This window comes from Oncorhynchus mykiss, chromosome 32 (assembly GCF_013265735.2).
Source record: "Oncorhynchus mykiss isolate Arlee chromosome 32, USDA_OmykA_1.1, whole genome shotgun sequence".
NCBI lineage: Eukaryota > Metazoa > Chordata > Actinopteri > Salmoniformes > Salmonidae > Oncorhynchus > Oncorhynchus mykiss.
In genome coordinates, this window is record NC_050572.1 from 10,399,415 (window position 1) to 10,420,033 (window position 20,619).

The following is a 20,619-nucleotide window of genomic DNA, read 5'->3' on the forward strand; positions in this document are numbered from 1 at the left end:
TCCAGACACCAAAACATGGTGCCTGACTGGTCCCACGCTACTCACGGCGACTGTCTGGCTCCAGACACCAAAACATGGTGCCTGACTGGTCCCACGCTCCTCACGGCGACTGTCTGGCTCCAGACACCAAAACATGGTGCCTGACTGGTCCCACGCTACTCACGGCGACTGTCTGGCTCCAGACACCAAAACATGGTGCCTGACTGGTCCCACGCTACTCACGGCGACTGTCTGGCTCCAGACACCAAAACATGGTGCCTGACTGGTCCCACGCTACTCACGGCGACTGTCTGGCTCCAGACACCAAAACATGGTGCCTGACTGGTCCCACACTCCTCACGGCGACTGTCTGGCTCCAGACACCAAAACATCTACTCTACCTCATCACTCCCCTCAACTAACTCACAATACTCCTCGCTCAGTCTGTCCAAATATTCCTTTTCGCTCTCAGATTCGCCCCTCAACCCGTGTGGTCATGAACTTCGGAGTCGCGGTTGATTCTCCTGCGTCTGCTTCCATGGAAGGCGTTCGTCTCCTGCTATTATCTCCTCCCAAGTCCAGAATGTCTTCTCCTCCTGGCCACGCTGCTTGGTCCGTTTGTGGTGGGATCTTCTATCACGCTTGTCATAAGGAATAGACCAAGATGCAGCGTGGTATGTTTCCATCCTTTCTTTTGGAAATGAAAACTTCAAAGAACAAAACAACAAAACGAACAAACGATAAGTGAAGCTAAAAATTAATGCTGGCAACTATATCTAGACAAGATCCCACAAAGCACAATGGGAAAATGGCTACCTAAATATGATCCCCAATCAGAGACAACGATAAACCGCTGCCTCTAATTGGGAACCATATCAGGCCACCATAGAAATGCAATTCCAATAGATAACCCACCCTAAATCACACCCCGACCCAACCAACATAGAGAATAAACAGCTCTCTATGGTCAGGGCGTGACAGCACCCTGCACTTTCACTGGCTGTTGTCAAATCGATCCCGGTAACGGGATTTGAGCCAATTGTGAAAAACTGAGTTTAAATGTACTTGGCAAAGGTGTATGTAAACTTCCGACTTCAACTGCACGTGTATAACGTTCACTGACTTTAGTGTTATTCTCCTTACATTTTGCGTCATTCCGTTGCATTGTAAGTTTCTTTCTTCTGTCACGTTCGTGTGGTTGTTGCTGAGGATCAGTAGCAATAGTGGATCGTATTAGACTAATGCATTACCAGATGTGCAATCATTTGAGAAATGCAGCCTATTTTAATAATTATGTAACTCAGACTATAAATATAAGTTTAAACCCGGAGCCTGGTGCGTGGTTCACGATGGTTTTCATCACAGTTCCGTGATTAATGAGGATTATTAGAGTAGATTTATAGAACAATTGTTCAATTCTTATTGTACACCTTTTCTCTCCTTCCAATATTTAATGGTTTGAAAAATGCAATACGGCAACTTTCAGGATGAATCAAACTACTGTATTTTTGATTCACCGATATATTTTGTGCGTAAAGGCTCTCAACTTTTTTTTTTCAGAGATACTTTCCTAACCTTAAATAATATACAAGATCAGAGTATTTTTTTTTTTTTTATCTACCAATTGGTGCTGAAAATGAGATGAATATGCCTGTATTTGAACGGCCTGTATTTACATGGCCTGTATTTACATTGATCTCTAATATTCTGAACCCATTCTCTCAATATATTCTAGTGAGTCTGTGGAGAAACATATAATTAAAGGTACACCACATTTAAAGGGAGGGTGTAACGACAGATTTCCTCCTCTTCGTCTGAAGAGGAGTAAGGATCGGACCAAGATGCGGTGTGGTAAGTGTTCATGACAATGACATGAAATACAAAAACAATAAACGAATACGTGACATAACCAAACCGAAACAGTACCGTGTGGTGACAAACACACACACAGAAACAAACACCCACAAACCAACAGTGAAACCCAGGCAACCTAAATATGGTTCTCAATCAGGGACAACGATAAACAGCTGGCTCTGATTGAGAACCATACCAGGCCAAACACAGAAATAGAAAAAACATAGAAACACAAACATAGACTGCCCATCGCTCCGTTCCAGCCATTATTATGAGCCGTCCTCCCCTCACCAGCCTCCCTTGTAAGGCAGTGATCAGTTTGATTAAAAACATGGACAATAGACAGAGCAGAGGTGAATGGCTACATTATTATCATCATCATCATCAATTTAATACCACAGTATCACTCACTGCCACACCTCTGTACTGTACGGTAGTGCTCATGATCCAGAAATATACAAATAATTATTTAAAATGTCATATTACCCCGCTGCATGCTGGGAAAACCTCCTGCCTTCGCTTGTTTCTGTCGTTTAGTTGAGTGTTTTTCTCTTTCTTTCTTTTCAGTTCGTGCTACTGATCCTAAGCATCAAGGAACTCATCTAGAAACTCCACTTACCCCTGTACCCCCCCCCCCCCCCCCCCCCCACACACACACACACACACACACACACACACACACACATCACATCACATCACAGAGTTAGTATTGAACCTGAACACTGTAACCGGGGGAAACCATTCTCTGCTGTTTCCTGATGAATATGTAAATAAAGACTAACTACACTCTGATCAGGCAGAGCCTCCAATCTCTAGTCCTGGAGAACTACTGGGTGTGCAGGCTTCTGTTCCAGTCCTGCTCTAACACAACTGATTCAGCTCATCAAAGTACTAACGAACAGCTCATTAGCTTAACTATGTGTGTTACAGTTTGACTGGAGAAAAATCACACAGTAGGGTAGCTTTATACAGGAGGAGGGCTGGCCACGCCTGACCCAGACTAGTCATGCTGCCATCTATGGTTATTAGACATGTCTGTGTTGTTTTGAGTGATCAGCGCCACCCTGTGGTGAGGTCTAATACAGCAGTCTGGTAAACACTGGTCACATTGTACCGTTGGACACAGGTCATGTGATCTGAAAGGAATCTGGGGTTTCTCCCTAGTTTACAGAAATATTACATAGAGAGCCATGCTAAGAACCAAGACACTCTTGTGGACAGATGTCGTGCTAAGAACCAACAACAGTGATAGTAGCGACACAAATGGAGACACACTCTCTCTCTCTCAAACACACACACACACACAAACACACACACACACACCTCATCACTCGCTAGGCGTTGTCTGGAGAACTCCAGCATCTGTAGCTGCATGGTGGTCTGGTTGAAGAACCGTAGCGCATCCTAAAACACACACATACGTCAAATCAATATCGACAAGCAAACCCGAATGAAGTTCACACAGATGAGCAGGGACTCTGGGCATCTTTCTTTTGGTATTTCAGTAGAAAGGCCTCTTTATAGTGTCCTAAGTTTTCATAACTGTGACCTTAATTGCCTACCTCTGTAAACTGTTAGTGTCTTAACAACATTCATTAATTGTTTATGGTTCATTGAACAAGCATGGGAAACCGTTTTTAAACCCTTTACAATGAAGATCTGTGAAGCAATTTGGATTTTTACGTTGTATCTTTGTCCTGGAAAAGGGGCGTTTCTTTTTTTTGCTGAGTTTAGAACCTTATTACCCTTTTTGGTTCTATCCAGAACCCTTTTTTTGTAAGAGTGTACACTCAGTGTACATGGTTCCCAAAAGTAATTGAAAAACACTTCATTTCAAAAATATATAAACTACAATTTAAAAACGACTTTTTTATATTCCAAATGTATTCAGTTCTAGTTGTTTTTTAGTTAAGAGACAGGCAGCTCTACAGATTGAGATCAGCGCTCCTCTGCTCCATACAGCAGAGAACAGCACTGATTTCATTCACTTTGAAGTAGGCGAACTGCGGGTATTTATAGGGTTCTCGTTTCTCGAACGCTTCCACGGTGTCCCGGCTGGGCATGGTCTGTCTGAAGGCGGGCAGCCGCTGTTTACACCGCTTCAGTCACTGCACCTCTGGGAAGTCGGTAAACTTATCCTCGTTCTCCAGCCGCACGGAGCTGCAGTTGAATTGGCAGAAGGCCTCGCTGTCCCTGCCATTTCTCTCCGGTGTACTGATCCAGCGTAGTATTTATACGCGGAGTCTACCGGTCATGTCGCGGGAAACTCGTAAAGCTGTATTTCTCGTATTAACTGAAAACGCGAAAAGAAGAGAGAGTGCTGGAGGTTGCCGTATTTAGTTTATGTGTAAAGGTTGGACGGATGGCCTAAATCTACGTCTCTATTCTATTCTGCTCTGTGCCTTGCGTGGGACAAGGACCGCCTATACCCCCACCATTTATCCCGACACAACTCTCCCTCCCCGGACTACTCCGGGCAGGGCTCCGTGCACCTCCCCTAATTACTGCAGTAACACTGGTTGGGGAAAACCACACCACTAGTTTATTAACCTCTATGTAAATGAGTGTCACAAAGTCACAGATGAAGTGTTTTCCATTATTGCACCAAACCAAATGCCAAATGGCCACACAACGGAATGTGATTGATTTCACGCAGAGACAATGAGAAGTGGCCAGGTGAATGGTGAGTTTACAACTTTCAATAGGCAACATGAAATTGCTTGTTCGGTTGTGTTCGGCTATATGTTTAGTATAGATTATATGTTAGAAAAGTAGCATATTCTATCACCCACTAATTCGAATTGTGCCTGTAGTCTGCGGCTTTCCCTCTCCCCTGCCACGTCGAGACATTCCAGAGAGCTAAAGGGGGGGAGAAAAATCCCCTGAAAAATACTTACACACTGGCCCACCACCACACCCCCACCCCGTCATAGCCCAGCATGAAATATCCCCTCAAACTGTATTTGCCTATATAGGCTACATGTGTCAATGTAAACTTCTACAGTAATACATTTGTGTCTGGTGGTCTTGTGGGGGTCTTGCAGTAGTGATGCAGTCTATTTGGTCTGCCGCCCTGACTACTGGGCCCTCCGTTTCCACGTCAACACATCTGCTGTGTGCTACTGCGCCTGCGCCAATTCTATTAAACCAAGAACGGACTGGGCTCAAGGGAAGAAGACAGAACGGGAAGAAGAAGATCAGAGGAACCGAAACAACCTGCGAGAGTGAAAAAGAGACCAATAGCAACCGTAAAAGTCACGGTTATCCACCTTAATTTTTGTTGGTTAAGGATAGTGCTATGAAAATGAACCAGTGCGTGCACGGGATGATCTATCTGGCGGTTCTGGTGGCGTTTGCCGCCTGTGACGCACCTCCGGTACCGTTAGATGACATCGTGATTGAGAAAACGTTCGTGCCGGAGCAGTGCGGGCGCGCTGTGAAAGTAGGGGACTATGTCCGTTACCACTATAACGGCATGTTCCCCGATGGAAAGAAGTTTGACTCCAGGTATCGTTTTTTCTTTTCTTTTCTTTCCCTCTACCTTCCTGCAGTTCCTGCATGCAGTGAGTGGCGTGCACGTCTATAAACTCATGTGCACGTTTTATTACCGGGTCGCCCAAACAGCCACGCAGGCAGAGAGAGAGAGAGAGAGAGATGGAGAGATTGTAATGTTTACTGTTGATTTTTGATTGATTATTTCACTTTTGTTTATTATCAATTTCACTTGCTTTGGTAATGTAAACAATGTTTCCCATGTCAAAAAAGCCCCTTTGAATTGAATTGGGGGAGAGAAAGAGAGCAGTTCAGTCAGAGAGAGAGATGTTCAGAGAGAGACAGACTCTGCTTCAGTCTCCAAGCCTGAACTGAATAATACTTGGATTTAACATATCACTTCAGAGAAAACAGTTCCTATTATATTATGACAGACCAGCTGCATCTACTGTCTCTACTTTATTATGACTTTATTATGTGAGTGTAGGTCATGAACACACAGGTATAACCTCCAGGTGTGTGAGTGTAGGCCATGAACACACAGTTATAACCTCCAGGTGTGTGAGTGTAGGCCATGAACACACAGGTATAACCTCCAGGTGTGTGAGTGTAGGTCATGAACACACAGGTATAACCTCCAGGTGTGTGAGTGTAGGTCATGAACACACAGGTAGGTATAACCTCCAGGTGTGTGAGTGTAGGTCATGAACACACAGGTATAACCTCCAGGTGTGTGAGTGTAGGTCATGAACACACAGGTATAACCTCCAGGTGTGTGAGTGTAGGTCATGAACACACAGGTAGGTATAACCTCCAGGTGTGTGAGTGTAGGTCATGAACACACAGGTATAACCTCCAGGTGTGTGAGTGTAGGCCATGAACACACAGGTATAACCTCCAGGTGTGTGAGTGTAGGTCATGAACACACAGGTATAACCTCCAGGTGTGTGAGTGTAGGCCATGAACACACAGGTATAACCTCCAGGTGTGTGAGTGTAGGCCATGAACACACAGGTATAACCTCCAGGTGTGTGAGTGTAGGTCATAAACACACAGGTATAACCTCCAGGTGTGTGAGTGTAGGTCATGAACACACAGGTATAACCTCCAGGTGTGTGAGTGTAGGCCATGAACACACAGGTATAACCTCCAGGTGTGTGAGTGTAGGTCATAAACACACAGGTATAACCTCCAGGTGTGTGAGTGTAGGTCATGAACACACAGGTAGGTATAACCTCCAGGTGTGTGAGTGTAGGTCATGAACACACAGGTATAACCTCCAGGTGTGTGAGTGTAGGCCATGAACACACAGGTATAACCTCCAGGTGTGTGAGTGTAGGTCATGAACACACAGGTATAACCTCCAGGTGTGTGAGTGTAGGCCATGAACACACAGGTATAACCTCCAGGTGTGTGAGTGTAGGCCATGAACACACAGGTAGGTATAACCTCCAGGTGTGTGAGTGTAGGTCATGAACACACAGGTATAACCTCCAGGTGTGTGAGTGTAGGCCATGAACACACAGGTATAACCTCCAGGTGTGTGAGTGTAGGTCATGAACACACAGGTATAACCTCCAGGTGTGTGAGTGTAGGCCATGAACACACAGGTATAACCTCCAGGTGTGTGAGTGTAGGTCATGAACACACAGGTATAACCTCCAGGTGTGTGAGTGTAGGTCATGAACACACAGGTATAACCTCCAGGTGTGTGAGTGTAGGCCATGAACACACAGGTATAACCTCCAGGTGTGTGAGTGTAGGTCATGAACACACAGGTATAACCTCCAGGTGTGTGAGTGTAGGCCATGAACACACAGGTATAACCTCCAGGTGTGTGAGTGTAGGTCATGCCAGGCCAGCAAACTGATCAGGTTAAACATCTCATTAATAGGTCATTCAGTCATTCATGTAAACTGTTGGGCTGAAGTAGACCAGTAGGTTTCAGCATCAATGTGCACTGAGATGTGGTTGGCCGGTGTAGTAGTTCAGACCTGGTGACGCTGCATGTTATTTAGTCTCACCACAGCCAAGCAATGACGGCTGACTGGACAGAGAGCTACATATGACTGACTGACTGACTGACTGACTGACTGACTGGCTGGCTGACTGACTGACTGGCTGACTGACTGGACAGAGAGCTACATATGACTGACTGACTGACTGGCTGACTGACTGACTGGCTGACTGACTGGCTGACTGGCTGACTGACTGATTGACTGACTGATTGACTGACTGACTGATTGACTGACTGGCTGGCTGGCTGGCTGGCTGACTGGCTGACTGGCTGACTGGCTGACTGACTGAGTAAATTAGTGTTTTCCTTGTTTCTTCTCTTTCTGTCTTTTTTGGTTGAGATTTTGTTAGCTCCCATAACGTTGTGTGTGTGTGTGTGTGTGCGTTGCAGCTATGACCGCGGTAGCACCTACAATGTTTATGTGGGTAAGAAGCAGCTGATTGAAGGGATGGACAGAGCTCTGGTAGGGATGTGTGTCAACGAGAGACGCCTGGTCACCATCCCCCCACAACTGGCCTATGGGAAGGAAGGATACGGTAAGCTCATAACATAACGTATGACATGACTTAGAACATAGTTTACAAAACCCAATGGATCTTATTCAACTTTATACGTGAGGTTTGGGAGAAAATAGATCTCAGCTCTTCTCCTCTAATCAATCAATATCTACATCTACATCTACATCAATATCTACATCAACATCTACAGTGCCTTGCGAAAGTATTCGGCCCCCTTGAACTTTGCGACCTTTTGCCACATTTCAGGCTTCAAACATAAAGATATAAAACTGTATTTTTTTGTGAAGAATCAACAACAAGTGGGACACAATCATGAAGTGGAACAACATTTATTGGATATTTCAAACTTTTTTAATAAATCAAAAACTGAAAAATTGGGCGTGCAAAATTATTCAGCCCCCTTAAGTTAATACTTTGTAGCGCCACCTTTTTCTGCGATTACAGCTGTAAGTCGCTTGGGGTATGTCTCTATCAGTTTTGCACATCGAGAGACTGAAATTCTTTCCCATTCCTCCTTGAAAACAGCTCGAGCTCAGTGAGGTTGGATGGAGAGCATTTGTGAACAGCAGTTTTCAGTTCTTTCCACAGATTCTCGATTGGATTCAGGTCTGGACTTTGACTTGGCCATTCTTACACCTGGATATGTTTATTTTTGAACCATTCCATTGTAGATTTTGCTTTATGTTTTGGATCATTGTCTTGTTGGAAGACAAATCTCCGTCCCAGTCTCAGGTCTTTTGCAGACTCCATCAGGTTTTCTTCCAGAATGGTCCTGTATTTGGCTCCATCCATCTTCCCATCAATTTGAACCATCTTCCCTGTCCCGCTGAAGAAAAGCAGGCCCAAACCATGATGCTGCCACCACCATGTTTGACAGTGGGGATGGTGTGTTCAGCTGTGTTGCTTTTACGCCAAACATAACGTTTTGCATTGTTGCCAAAAAGTTACATTTTGGTTTCATCTGACCAGAGCACCTTCTTCCACATGTTTGGTGTGTCTCCCAGGTGGCTTGTGGCAAACTTTAAACAACACTTTTTATGGATATCTTTAAGAAATGGCTTTCTTCTTGCCACTCTTCCATAAAGGCCAGATTTGTGCAATATACAACTGATTGTTGTCCTATGGACAGAGTCTCCCACCTCAGCTGTAGATCTCTGCAGTTCATCCAGAGTGATCATGGGCCTCTTGGCTGCATCTCTGATCAGTCTTCTCCTTGTATGAGCTGAAAGTTTAGAGGGACGGCCAGGTCTTGGTAGATTTGCAGTGGTCTGATACTCCTTCCATTTCAATATTATTGCTTGCACAGTGCTCCTTGGGATGTTTAAAGCTTGGGAAATAGTTTTGTATCGAAATCCGGCTTTAAACTTCTTCACAACAGTATCTCGGACCTGCCTGGTGTGTTCCTTGTTCTTCATGATGCTCTCTGCGCTTTTAACGGACCTCTGAGACTATCACAGTGCAGGTGCATTTATACGGAGACTTGATTACACACAGGTGGATTGTATTTATCATCATTAGTCATTTAGGTCAACATTGGATCATTCAGAGATCCTCACTGAACTTCTGGAGAGAGTTTGCTGCACTGAAAGTAAAGGGGCTGAATAATTTTGCACGCCCAATTTTTCAGTTTTGATTTGTTAAAAAAGTTTGAAATATCCAATAAATGTCGTTCCACTTCATGATTGTGTCCCACTTGTTGTTGATTCTTCACAAAAAAATACAGTTTTATATCTTTATGTTCGAGGCCTGAAATGTGGCAAAAGGTCGCAAAGTTCAAAGGGGCCGAATACTTTCGCAAGGCACTGTACATCTATATCAACATCTACATCTATATCAACATCTACATCTACATGAACATCTACATCTACATCTACATCTATATCAACATCTACATCTACATCTACATCTATATCAACATCTACATCTACATCTACATCTACATCAACATCTACATCTACATCTACATCTACATCTACATGAACATCTATATCAACATCTACATCTATATCAACAGCTACATCTACATCTACATCAACATCTACATCTACATCAACATCTACATCTACATCTACATGAACATCTACATCTACATGAACATCTACATCTACATCTACATCTACATCTACATCTATATCAACATCTACATCTACATCTATATCAACATCTACATCTACATCTACATCTACATCTACATCTATATCAACATCTACATCTACATCTATATCAACATCTACATCTACATCTACATCTATATCAACATCTACATCTATATCAACAGCTACATCTACATCTACATCAACATCTACATCTACATCAACATCTACATCTACATCTACATGAACATCTACATCTACATGAACATCTACATCTACATCTACATCTACATCTACATCTACATCTATATCAACATCTACATCTACATGAACATCTACATCTACATGAACATCTACATCTACATCTACATCTACATCTACATCTACATCTATATCAACATCTACATCTACATCTATATCAACATCTACATCTACATCTACATCTATATCAACATCTACATCTACATGAACATCTACATCTACATGAACATCTACATCTACATCTACATCTACATCTACATCTACATCTATATCAACATCTACATCTACATCTACATCTACATCAACATCTACATCTACATCTACATCTACATCTATATCAACATCTACATCTACATCTACATCTACATCTACATCAACATCTACATCTACATCTACATCTACATCTACATCTATATCAACATCTACATCTACATCTACATCTATATCAACATCTACATCTACATGAACATCTACATCTACATGAACATCTACATCTACATCTACATCTATATCAACATCTACATCTACATCTATATCAACATCTATATCAACATCTACATCTATATCAACATCTACATCTACATGAACATCTACATCTACATGAACATCTACATCTATATCAACATCTACATCTATATCAACATCTACATGAACATCTACATCTACATCTACATCTACATCTATATCAACATCTACATCTATATCAACATCTATATCAACATCTACATCTATATCAACATCTACATCTACATGAACATCTACATCTACATGAACATCTACATCTACATCTACATCTACATCTATATCAACATCTACATCTACATCTATATCAACATCTACATCTACATCTACATCTACATCTACATCTATATCAACATCTACATCTACATGAACATCTACATCTACATGAACATCTACATCTACATCTACATCTACATCTACATCTACATCTATATCAACATCTACATCTATATCAACATCTACATCTACATCTATATCAACATCTACATCTACATCTATATCAACATCTACATCTACATCTATATCAACATCTACATCTACATCTATATCAACATCTACATCTACATCTACATCTACATCTACATCTATATCAACATCTACATCTACATCTATATCAACATCTATATCAACATCTACATCTATATCAACATCTACATCTACATGAACATCTACATCTACATGAACATCTACATCTACATCTACATCTACATCTACATCTATATCAACATCTACATCTACATCTATATCAACATCTACATCTACATCTACATCTATATCAACATCTACATGAACATCAACATCTACATGAACATCTACATCTACATCTACATCTATATCAACATCTACATCTACATCTACATCTACATCTACATCTACATCTATATCAACATCTACATCTACATCTACATCTATATCAACATCTACATCTACATGAACATCTACATCTACATCTATATCAACATCTACATCTACATCTACATCTATATCAACATCTACATCTACATCTACATCTACATCTATATCAACATCTACATCTACATCTACATCTACATCTACATCTACATCTATATCAACATCTACATCTACATCTACATCTATATCAACATCTACATCTACATGAACATCTACATCTACATCTATATCAACATCTACATCAACATCTACATCTACATCTACATCTACATCTACATCTATATCAACATCTACATCTACATCTACATCTATATCAACATCTACATCTACATCTACATCTATATCAACATCTACATCTACATGAACATCTACATCTACATCTACATCTACATCAACATCTACATCTACATCTACATCTACATCTACATCTACATCTATATCAACATCTACATCTATATCTACATCTATATCAACATCTACATCAACATCTACATCTACATCTACATCTACATCTACATCTACATCTATATCAACATCTACATCTATATCAACATCTACATCTACATGAACATCAACATCTACATGAACATCTACATCTACATCTACATCTACATCTACATGAACATCTACATCTACATCTACATCTACATCTACATCTACATCTACATGAACATCTACATCTACATCTACATCTATATCAACATCTACATCTACATGAACATCAACATCTACATGAACATCTACATCTACATCTACATCTATATCAACATCTACATCTACATCTACATCTACATCTACATCTACATCAACATCTACATCTACATCTACATCTACATCTACATCTATATCAACATCTACATCTACATCTACATCAACATCTACATGAACATCTACATCTACATGAACATCTACATCTACATCTACATCTACATCTACATCTACATGAACATCTACATCTACATCTACATCTATTCAACTGATCATCTCTCACTTATTTATTTACATTTGATTTAACCTTTATTTAACTAAGGCAAAGTCAGTTAGGAACAAGTTCTTATTTACAAATTCAGCCTACCGGGGAACAGTGGGTTAACTGCCTTGTTCAGGGGCAGAACAACAGATTTTTACCTTGTCAGCTCAGGGATTCGATCTAGTTCAACGCTCTAACCACTAGTCTACCTGCCACCCCTCTAACCACTAGGCTACCTGCCACCCCTCTAACCACTAGGCTACCTGCCACCCCTCTAACCACTAGGCTACCTGCCACCCCTCTAACCACTAGTCTACCTGCCACCCCTCTAACCACTAGTCTACCTGCCACCCCTCTAACCACTAGGCTACCTGCCACCCCTCTAACCACTAGGCTACCTGCCACCCCTCTAACCACTAGGCTACTTGCCGCCCCTCTAACCACTAGTCTACCTGCCGCCCCTCTAACCACTAGGCTACCTGCCACCCCTCTAACCACTAGGCTACCTGCCACCCCTCTAACCACTAGGCTACCTGCCACACTTGTAATCTGTGTGTTTAGCTTCCAACATTGTGAAATCATAGCTTTTATAACATAGCTTACGGTAGGCCTATAACATTGCTATAACAGCTTACGGTAGGCCTATAACATGGCTATAACAGCTTAGTGTAGGCTTATAACATGGTTATAACACAGCTTACGGTAGGCCTATAACATGGTTATAACACAGCTTACGGTAGGCATATAACATGGTTATAACACAGCTTACGGTAGGCCTATAACATGGTTATAACAGCTTACGGTAGACCCATAACATGGTTATAACAGCTTAGTGTAGGCCTATAACATGGTTATAACATAGCTTACGGTAGGCCTATAACATGGTTATAACAGCTTAGTGTAGGCCTATAACATGGTTATAACATAGCTTACGGTAGACCCATAACATGGTTATAACAGCTTACGGTAGACCTATAACATGGTTATAACAGCTTACGGTAGACCCATAACATGGTTATAACAGCTTACGGTAGACCCATAACATGGTTATAACAGCTTAGTGTAGGCCTATAACATGGTTATAACAGCTTACGGTAGGCCTATAACATGGTTATAACAGCTTACGGTAGGCCTATAACATGGTTATAACAGCTTACGGTAGGCCTATAACATGGTTATAACAGCTTAGTGTAGGCCTATAACATGGTTATAACATAGCTTACGGTAGACCTATAACATGGTTATAACATAGCTTACGGTAGGCCTATAACATGGTTATAACAGCTTACGGTAGGCCTATAACAAGGTTATAACATAGCTTACGATAGAACTATAACATGGTTATAACATAGCTTACGGTAGGCCCATAACATGGTTATAAACATTGGTCTGTCTTGTCTGTGTGATGACGAACACAGGTAGAAGCTGTAGCTCTGGGCTCCGGATGCAGTTGGCGGTTGGGTCTATGGGTCGCACGAGGATGTGTTTGTGTGTAGGCCTGTGTACAGCATGTCTGTGTACAGTATTCATAAAACAGACAGAGGAAGGAGGACAGGAAGTGGGCCGTCTCGGTTCCATGTGGAATCGGCCCACTCTGACATCACAGACCAGGAAGTGAGCGGTCTCGGCTCCATGTGGAATCGGCCCACTCTGACATCACAGACCAGGAAGTGAGCGGTCTCGGCCCCATGTGGAATCGGCCCACTCTGACATCACAGACCAGGAAGTGAGCGGTCTCGGCTCCATGTGGAATCGGCCCACTCTGACATCACAGACCAGGAAGTGGGCGGTCTCGGCTCCATGTGGACCTACAGACCAGGAAGTGAGCGCTGCCTGGAGCCAAGCTGTTTGTTACTTTGCACAGGGCAGGCTGAGCTAGCTGCTGTCACTGAATAGCAGATCAATCAGCTGGTTGACAGATTAGTGTTGCAAGAAGCTCAGACCAACCCTCTACAACTAACACAGAGAGGAGGAGTCCTGTTGTAGGCGGTACCCTCGTTTACAGGGGAGAGCACCGTGCCAGGAGTGTGTTTGCCCATATTAGTGTATGTGTGTGTGTATATTAGCATGTTGTTGTGCGTATAAAGAGGTCATCAAGCGAATTGGTTGGTTTTGCACGAGGAGAGATTAGAACAGGAATGTGTGGCCTGACTTGACATGTAGAGACCGGTAAAGAGAGAGAACGTGAGATGGGGGGAGGGGGCGTGTATGGACAGGTAAATGTAGGTGTCTTTTCTATAGATTTGTGTGTGGAAGAGAGAGAGAGGGTGAGAGAGGCATAATAGCCATAACATGGCATTTTAAACATCTCTATTTCTTTGAGTGCAATGCCTACTGTTCATTTTTCTTGTTAATTTCACTTAGTTTTTATTATCTATTTCACTTGCTTTGGCAATATGGTTCCTTTGCCAATAAAACCCTTTGAAATTAATTGAATTGAGAGGAAGAAAAGTAGGAGAAGAAGGTGTGAGAGCCGGGGAGGGAGAGCCGGGGAGGGAGAGCCGGGGAGGGAGAGCCGGGGAGGGAGAGCCGGAGAGGAAGAGCCGGGGAGGGAGAGCCCGGGGAGGGAGAGCCGGGGAGGGAAAGCCCGGGGAGAGGGAGCCGGGGAGGGAGAGCCGGGGAGGGAGAGCCCGGGGAGGGAGAGCCGGGGAGAGGGAGCCGGGGACAGCGAGCTGGAGAGGGAGCCGGGGACGGCGAGCCGGAGAGGGAGAGCCCGGGGAGGAAGAGCCGGGGAGGGAGAGCCCGGGGAGGGAGAGCCGGGGAGGGAGAGCCGGGGAGGGAGAGCCGGGGAGGGAAAGCCCGGGGAGAGGGAGCCGGGGAGGGAGAGCCGGGGAGGGAGAGCCGGGGAGGGAGAGCCGGGGAGGGAGAGCCGGGGAGGGAAAGCCCGGGGAGAGGGAGCCGGGGAGGGAGAGCCGGGGAGGGAGAGCCGGGGAGGGAGAGCCGGGGAGGGAGAGCCGGGGAGAGGGAGCCGGGGAGGGAGAGCCGGGGAGGGAGAGCCGGAGAGGGAGAGCCGGGGAGAGGGAGCCGGGGACAGCGAGCTGGAGAGGGAGCCGGGGACGGCGAGCCGGAGAGGGAGAGCCGGGGAGGGAGAGCCGGGGAGGGAGAGCCGGGGAGAGGGAGCCGGGGAGGGAGAGCCGGGGAGGGAGAGCCCGGGGAGAGGGAGCCGGGGAGAGGGAGCCGGGGAGGGCGAGCCGGGGAGGGAGAGCCAGAGAGGAGCCGGGGAGGGAGAGCCGGGCAGGGAAAGCCAGAGAGGAAGAGCCGGGGAGGGAGAGCCGGAGAGGAGGAGCCTGGGAGGGAGAGCCGGGGAGAGGGAGCCGGGGACGGCGAGCCGGGGAGAGGGAGCCGGGGAGAGGGAGCCGGGGACGGCGAGCCGGAGAGGGAGAGCCGGGGAGGGAGAGCCGGGGAGAGGGAGCCGGGGAGGGAGAGCCGGGGAGGGAAAGCCAGGGAGGAAGAGCCTGGGAGGGAGAGCCGGGGAGAGAAAGCCAGAGAGTTGGAGGGAGAAGCAGTCCTTGCCAGCAGAGAGAACAACTGTCAACTCACCAGTATGAATTGAATCACAACCACCCTCAACTTCTCTACCCCTTCTCCTCCCTTCCTCTTCCCCTCCTCTCTAAACTGTGATTAAGTACCTTCAAAGAAATCATTCCATGTTCATCTGACGAGTCTAACATTCAGAGAAAGAAAGAGAGAAAGGAGAGAGGAAGGAGAGAGAGAGAGAGAGAGAGAGAGAGAGAGAGAGAGAGAGAGAGAGAGAGGGAGAGAGGGAGAGAGAGAGAGAGAGAGAGAGAGAGAGAGGATAAGGGAAGAGAAGGTGAGAGAGAGGGATGAGAGAAGAGAAGGTGAGAGAGAGGGGATGAGAGAGACAGGATGAGAGAAGGTGAGAGAGAGATCAAGTGTAACTGTCATTCTTCCTTAATCCAGGTGATGTCATCCCTTCAGACGCAATCCTCCATTTTGACGTTCTGTTGTTGGACGTGTGGAACCCTGACGACGGGGTTCAGAGTGAGACGTACTACACCCCTGAGAACTGCTCTAGGAAGGTAGAGGTGTCAGACTACGTACGATACCACTACAACGGAACACTGCTGGACGGAACACTGTTCGACTCCAGGTGAGACACACTACTAACACACACTACTAACACACACTACACACTACTAACACACACTACACACACTACAAACACACACTACACACTACTAACACACTACTAACACACACTACACACTACTAACACACACTACACACTACTAACACACATTACACACTACTAACACACACTACACACAGTACTAACACACACTACACACTACTAACACACACTACACACTACTAACACACACTACACACACTACTAACACACACTACACACTACTAACACACACTACACACTACGAACACACACTACACACATTACACACTACTAACACACACTACACACTTCTAACACACACTACACACTACTAACACACACTACACACTACTAACACACACTAGGAGAGGGGTGTGATGATGAAGGAGCGGGAGGTGATGATAGAGGAGAGGAGGGGGATGATAGAGGAGAGGGGGGTGATGATAGAGGAGAGGGGGGTGATGATAGAGGAGAGGGGGTGATGATATAGGAGAGGGGGGTGATGATATAGGAGGCAGGGTGAAGATAGAGGAGAGAGGGGTGATGATAGAGGAGAGGGGGGTGATATAGGAGAGGGGGTGATGATAGAGGGGAGGAGGGTGATGATAGAGGAGAGGGAGGTGATGATAGAGGAGAGGGGGTGATGATAGAGGAGAGGGAGGTGATGATAGAGGGGAGGAGGGTGATGATAGAGGAGAGGGAGGTGATGATAGAGGAGAGGGGGGTGATGATAGATGAGAGGGGGGTGATGATAGAGGAGAGGGGGGTGATGATAGAGGAGAGGGAGGTGATGAGAGAGGAGAGGGAGGTGATGATAGAGGAGACAGGGTGACATTTAGTCTGTCTTCTATGACGTATTTGCTCATTCCCTCCCCATCTCCCCCCCTCTCCCTCCCCCTGTAGCCACACCCGTTTGCGTACCTACGACACCTACGTGGGGATTGGCTGGCTGATCGCTGGCATGGACCAGGGCCTTCTGGGCATGTGTGTTGGGGAGAGACGCATCATCACCATGCCCCCTTCGCTAGGATACGGATCAAACGGAGATGGTAAGTGGGTGCTGCTGGGTAATAGAGTTCTTTCTGAGTGTTTTCCCAGTACAGGCCTCTCTAATACTGTTGGACCAGAGATGGCATCATCAGTGTGAAGCTCTCTCTCTCTCTCTCTCTCTCTCTCTCTCTCTGTCTCTGTCTCTGTCTCGCTCTCTCGCTCTCTCTCTCTCTCTCTCTCCCTCTCTCCCTCTCTCTCTCTCTCTCTCTCTCTCTCTCTCTCTCTCTCTCTCTCTCTCTCTCTCTCTCTCTCACCCTCATTCTCTCTTTCTCCTCCTCTCCCCCTCATCCCTCCATCCCTCTCATCCCTCCTTTCCCTCTCTAGGTAGTGATATCCCAGGCCAGGCTTCCCTGGTGTTTGATGTAGTCCTCTTGGACCTCCATAACCCTAAAGACGGCGTCACTATAACCAACCAGGACATACCTCAACCCTGCCTCAGGAAGAGTATATCTGGGGACTTTATCAGATACCACTACAACGGATCACTACTGGACGGGACCTTCTTTGACTCCAGGTTAGGAAGCGTGAGAGAGTGTGTGTGTGTGTGTGTGTGTGTGTGTGTGTGTGACTTCATAAATATAATGTAAACACTGCTCCTCTATTTCCTTGTGGTCCTGCTGCATTGTGTTTATCCTTCATATGTAATTATTATTTTGTCCTCAAGGTGGCAGTATAACCTTACAAACTAAAATAGACTGAACTTAGTTTCTCGTAAGATTTACTGAATGAATCCAAACAGTACAAGAAAAATGGCACTCTAAGTTCAGACTGAATAAGATGTAGAATTTAGAATCTAGATATTAAGGAAATGTTGAATTTAGAATCTAGATATTAAGGAAATGTTGAATTTAGAATCTAGATATTAAGGAAATGTTGAATTTAGAGCTTCTTTATGTTTTAATATGTTGGTAACTGATTGTACCGCGTCTCGTTCTGTACATGTGATTATTGTCCTCTGTTGTTGAATACCACAGTTACTCTCGTAACCGTACCTATGACACGTACGTGGGTAAGGGCTCTTTGATTGGTGGGATGGACGAGGGCCTGATCGGAGTCTGCATCGGAGAGAGAAGACGCATCACCATCCCACCTCACCTCGGATACGGAGAGGAGGGTACAGGTATGTAGAAAACAGTGTTTGTGCGTGAGTGTGTTTAGGTTTTCAGTGTACCGTTGTTGATGGAACGTAGATTTCATCATCTATTTCCTCTTATTTACTGACCTCTGCCAATCTCACCCCTCACCTCTCCCCTCTCGCCTCTCCCCTCTCCTCCTCTCCCCCCTCACCTCTCCCCTCTCGTCCCCTGTACTTTTCTCTCCCCTCACCTCTCCCCTCTCGTCCCCTGTACTTTTCTCTCCCCTCACCTCTCCCCTCTCGTCCCCTGTACTTTTCTCTCCCCTCACCTCTCCCCTCTCGTCCCCTGTACTTTTCTCCCCCCTCACCTCTCCCCTCTCGTCCCCTGTACTTTTCTCTCCCCTCACCTCTCCCCTCTCGTCCCCTGTACTTTTCTCCCCCCTCACCTCTCCCCTCTCGTCCCCTGTACTTTTCTCCCCCCTCACCTCTCCCCTCTCGTCCCCTGTACTTTTCTCTCCCCTCACCTCTCCCCTCTCGTCTCCTGTACTCTTCTCCCCCCTCACCTCTCCCCTCTCGTCCCCTGTACTTTTCTCTCCCCTCACCTCTCCCCTCTCGTCCCCTGTACTTTTCTCTCCCCTCACCTCTCCCCTCTCGTCCCCTGTACTTTTCTCCCCCCTCACCTCTCCCCTCTCGTCCCCTGTACTTTTCTCTCCCCTCACCTCTCCCCTCTCGTCCCCTGTACTTTTCTCTCCCCTCACCTCTCCCCTCTCGTCCCCTGTACTTTTCTCCCCCCTCACCTCTCCCCTCTCGTCCCCTGTACTTTTCTCTCCCCTCACCTCTCCCCTCTCGTCTCCTGTACTCTTCTCCCCCCTCACCTCTCCCCTCTCACCTCTCCCCCCTCACCTCTCCCCTCTCACCTCTCACCCCTCACCTCTCCCCTCTCGTCTCCTGTACTCTTCTCCCCCCTCACCTCTCCCCTCTCACCTCTCCCCCCTCACCTCTCCCCTCTCACCTCTCACCCCTCACCTCTCCCCTCTCGTCTCCTGTACTCTTCTCCCCCCTCACCTCTCCCCTCTCCTCCTCTCCCCCCTCACCTCTCCCCTCTCCTCCTCTCCCCCCTCACCTCTCCCCTCTCGTCTCCTGTACTCTTCTCCCCCCTCACCTCTCCCCTCTCCTCCTCTCCCCCCTCACCTCTCCCCCCTCACCTCTCCCCTCTCACCTCTCCCCCCTCACCTCTCCCCTCTCACCTCTCACCCCTCACCTCTCCCCTCTCGTCTCCTGTACTCTTCTCCCCCCTCACCTCTCCCCTCTCCTCCTCTCCCCTCTCCCCTCTCCCCCCTCACCTCTCCCCTCTCCTCCTCTCCCCCCTCACCTCTCCCCTCTCGTCTCCTGTACTCTTCTCCCCCCTCACCTCTCCCCTCTCCTCCTCTCCCCCCTCACCTCTCCCCTCTCCTCCCCTGTACTCTTCTCCCCCCTCACCTCTCCCCTCTCCTCCTCTCCCCCCTCACCTCTCCCCCCTCACCTCTCCCCTCTCCTCCTCTCCCCCCTCACCTCTCCCCTCTCCTCCCCTGTACTCTTCTCCCCCCTCACCTCTCCCCTCTCCTCCTCTCCCCCCTCACCTCTCCCCTCTCCTCCCCTGTACTCTTCTCCCCCCTCACCTCTCCCCTCTCCTCCTCTCCCCCCTCACCTCTCCCCCCTCACCTCTCCCCTCTCCTCCTCTCCCCCCTCACCTCTCCCCTCTCGT

At 46.2% G+C, this 20,619-nt stretch overlaps 1 protein-coding gene across 1 annotated transcript in view; it reads left to right on the forward strand.

Annotated features, from left to right (window-relative positions):
* The first annotated feature begins 4,957 nt into the window (after positions 1 to 4,957).
* LOC110513484 (peptidyl-prolyl cis-trans isomerase FKBP9-like) overlaps positions 4,958 to 20,619 on the forward strand; it is a 23,233-nt gene continuing 7,571 nt past the window's right edge. Inside the window, exons 1-6 of the mRNA XM_036970862.1 lie at positions 4,958 to 5,340; positions 7,733 to 7,878; positions 16,540 to 16,729; positions 17,654 to 17,799; positions 18,125 to 18,314; positions 18,775 to 18,920. Of these exons, the coding sequence (XP_036826757.1) occupies positions 5,132 to 5,340; positions 7,733 to 7,878; positions 16,540 to 16,729; positions 17,654 to 17,799; positions 18,125 to 18,314; positions 18,775 to 18,920 (1,027 nt within the window). The 5' untranslated portion in view covers positions 4,958 to 5,131. The remainder of the gene's footprint in view (positions 5,341 to 7,732; positions 7,879 to 16,539; positions 16,730 to 17,653; positions 17,800 to 18,124; positions 18,315 to 18,774; positions 18,921 to 20,619) is intronic.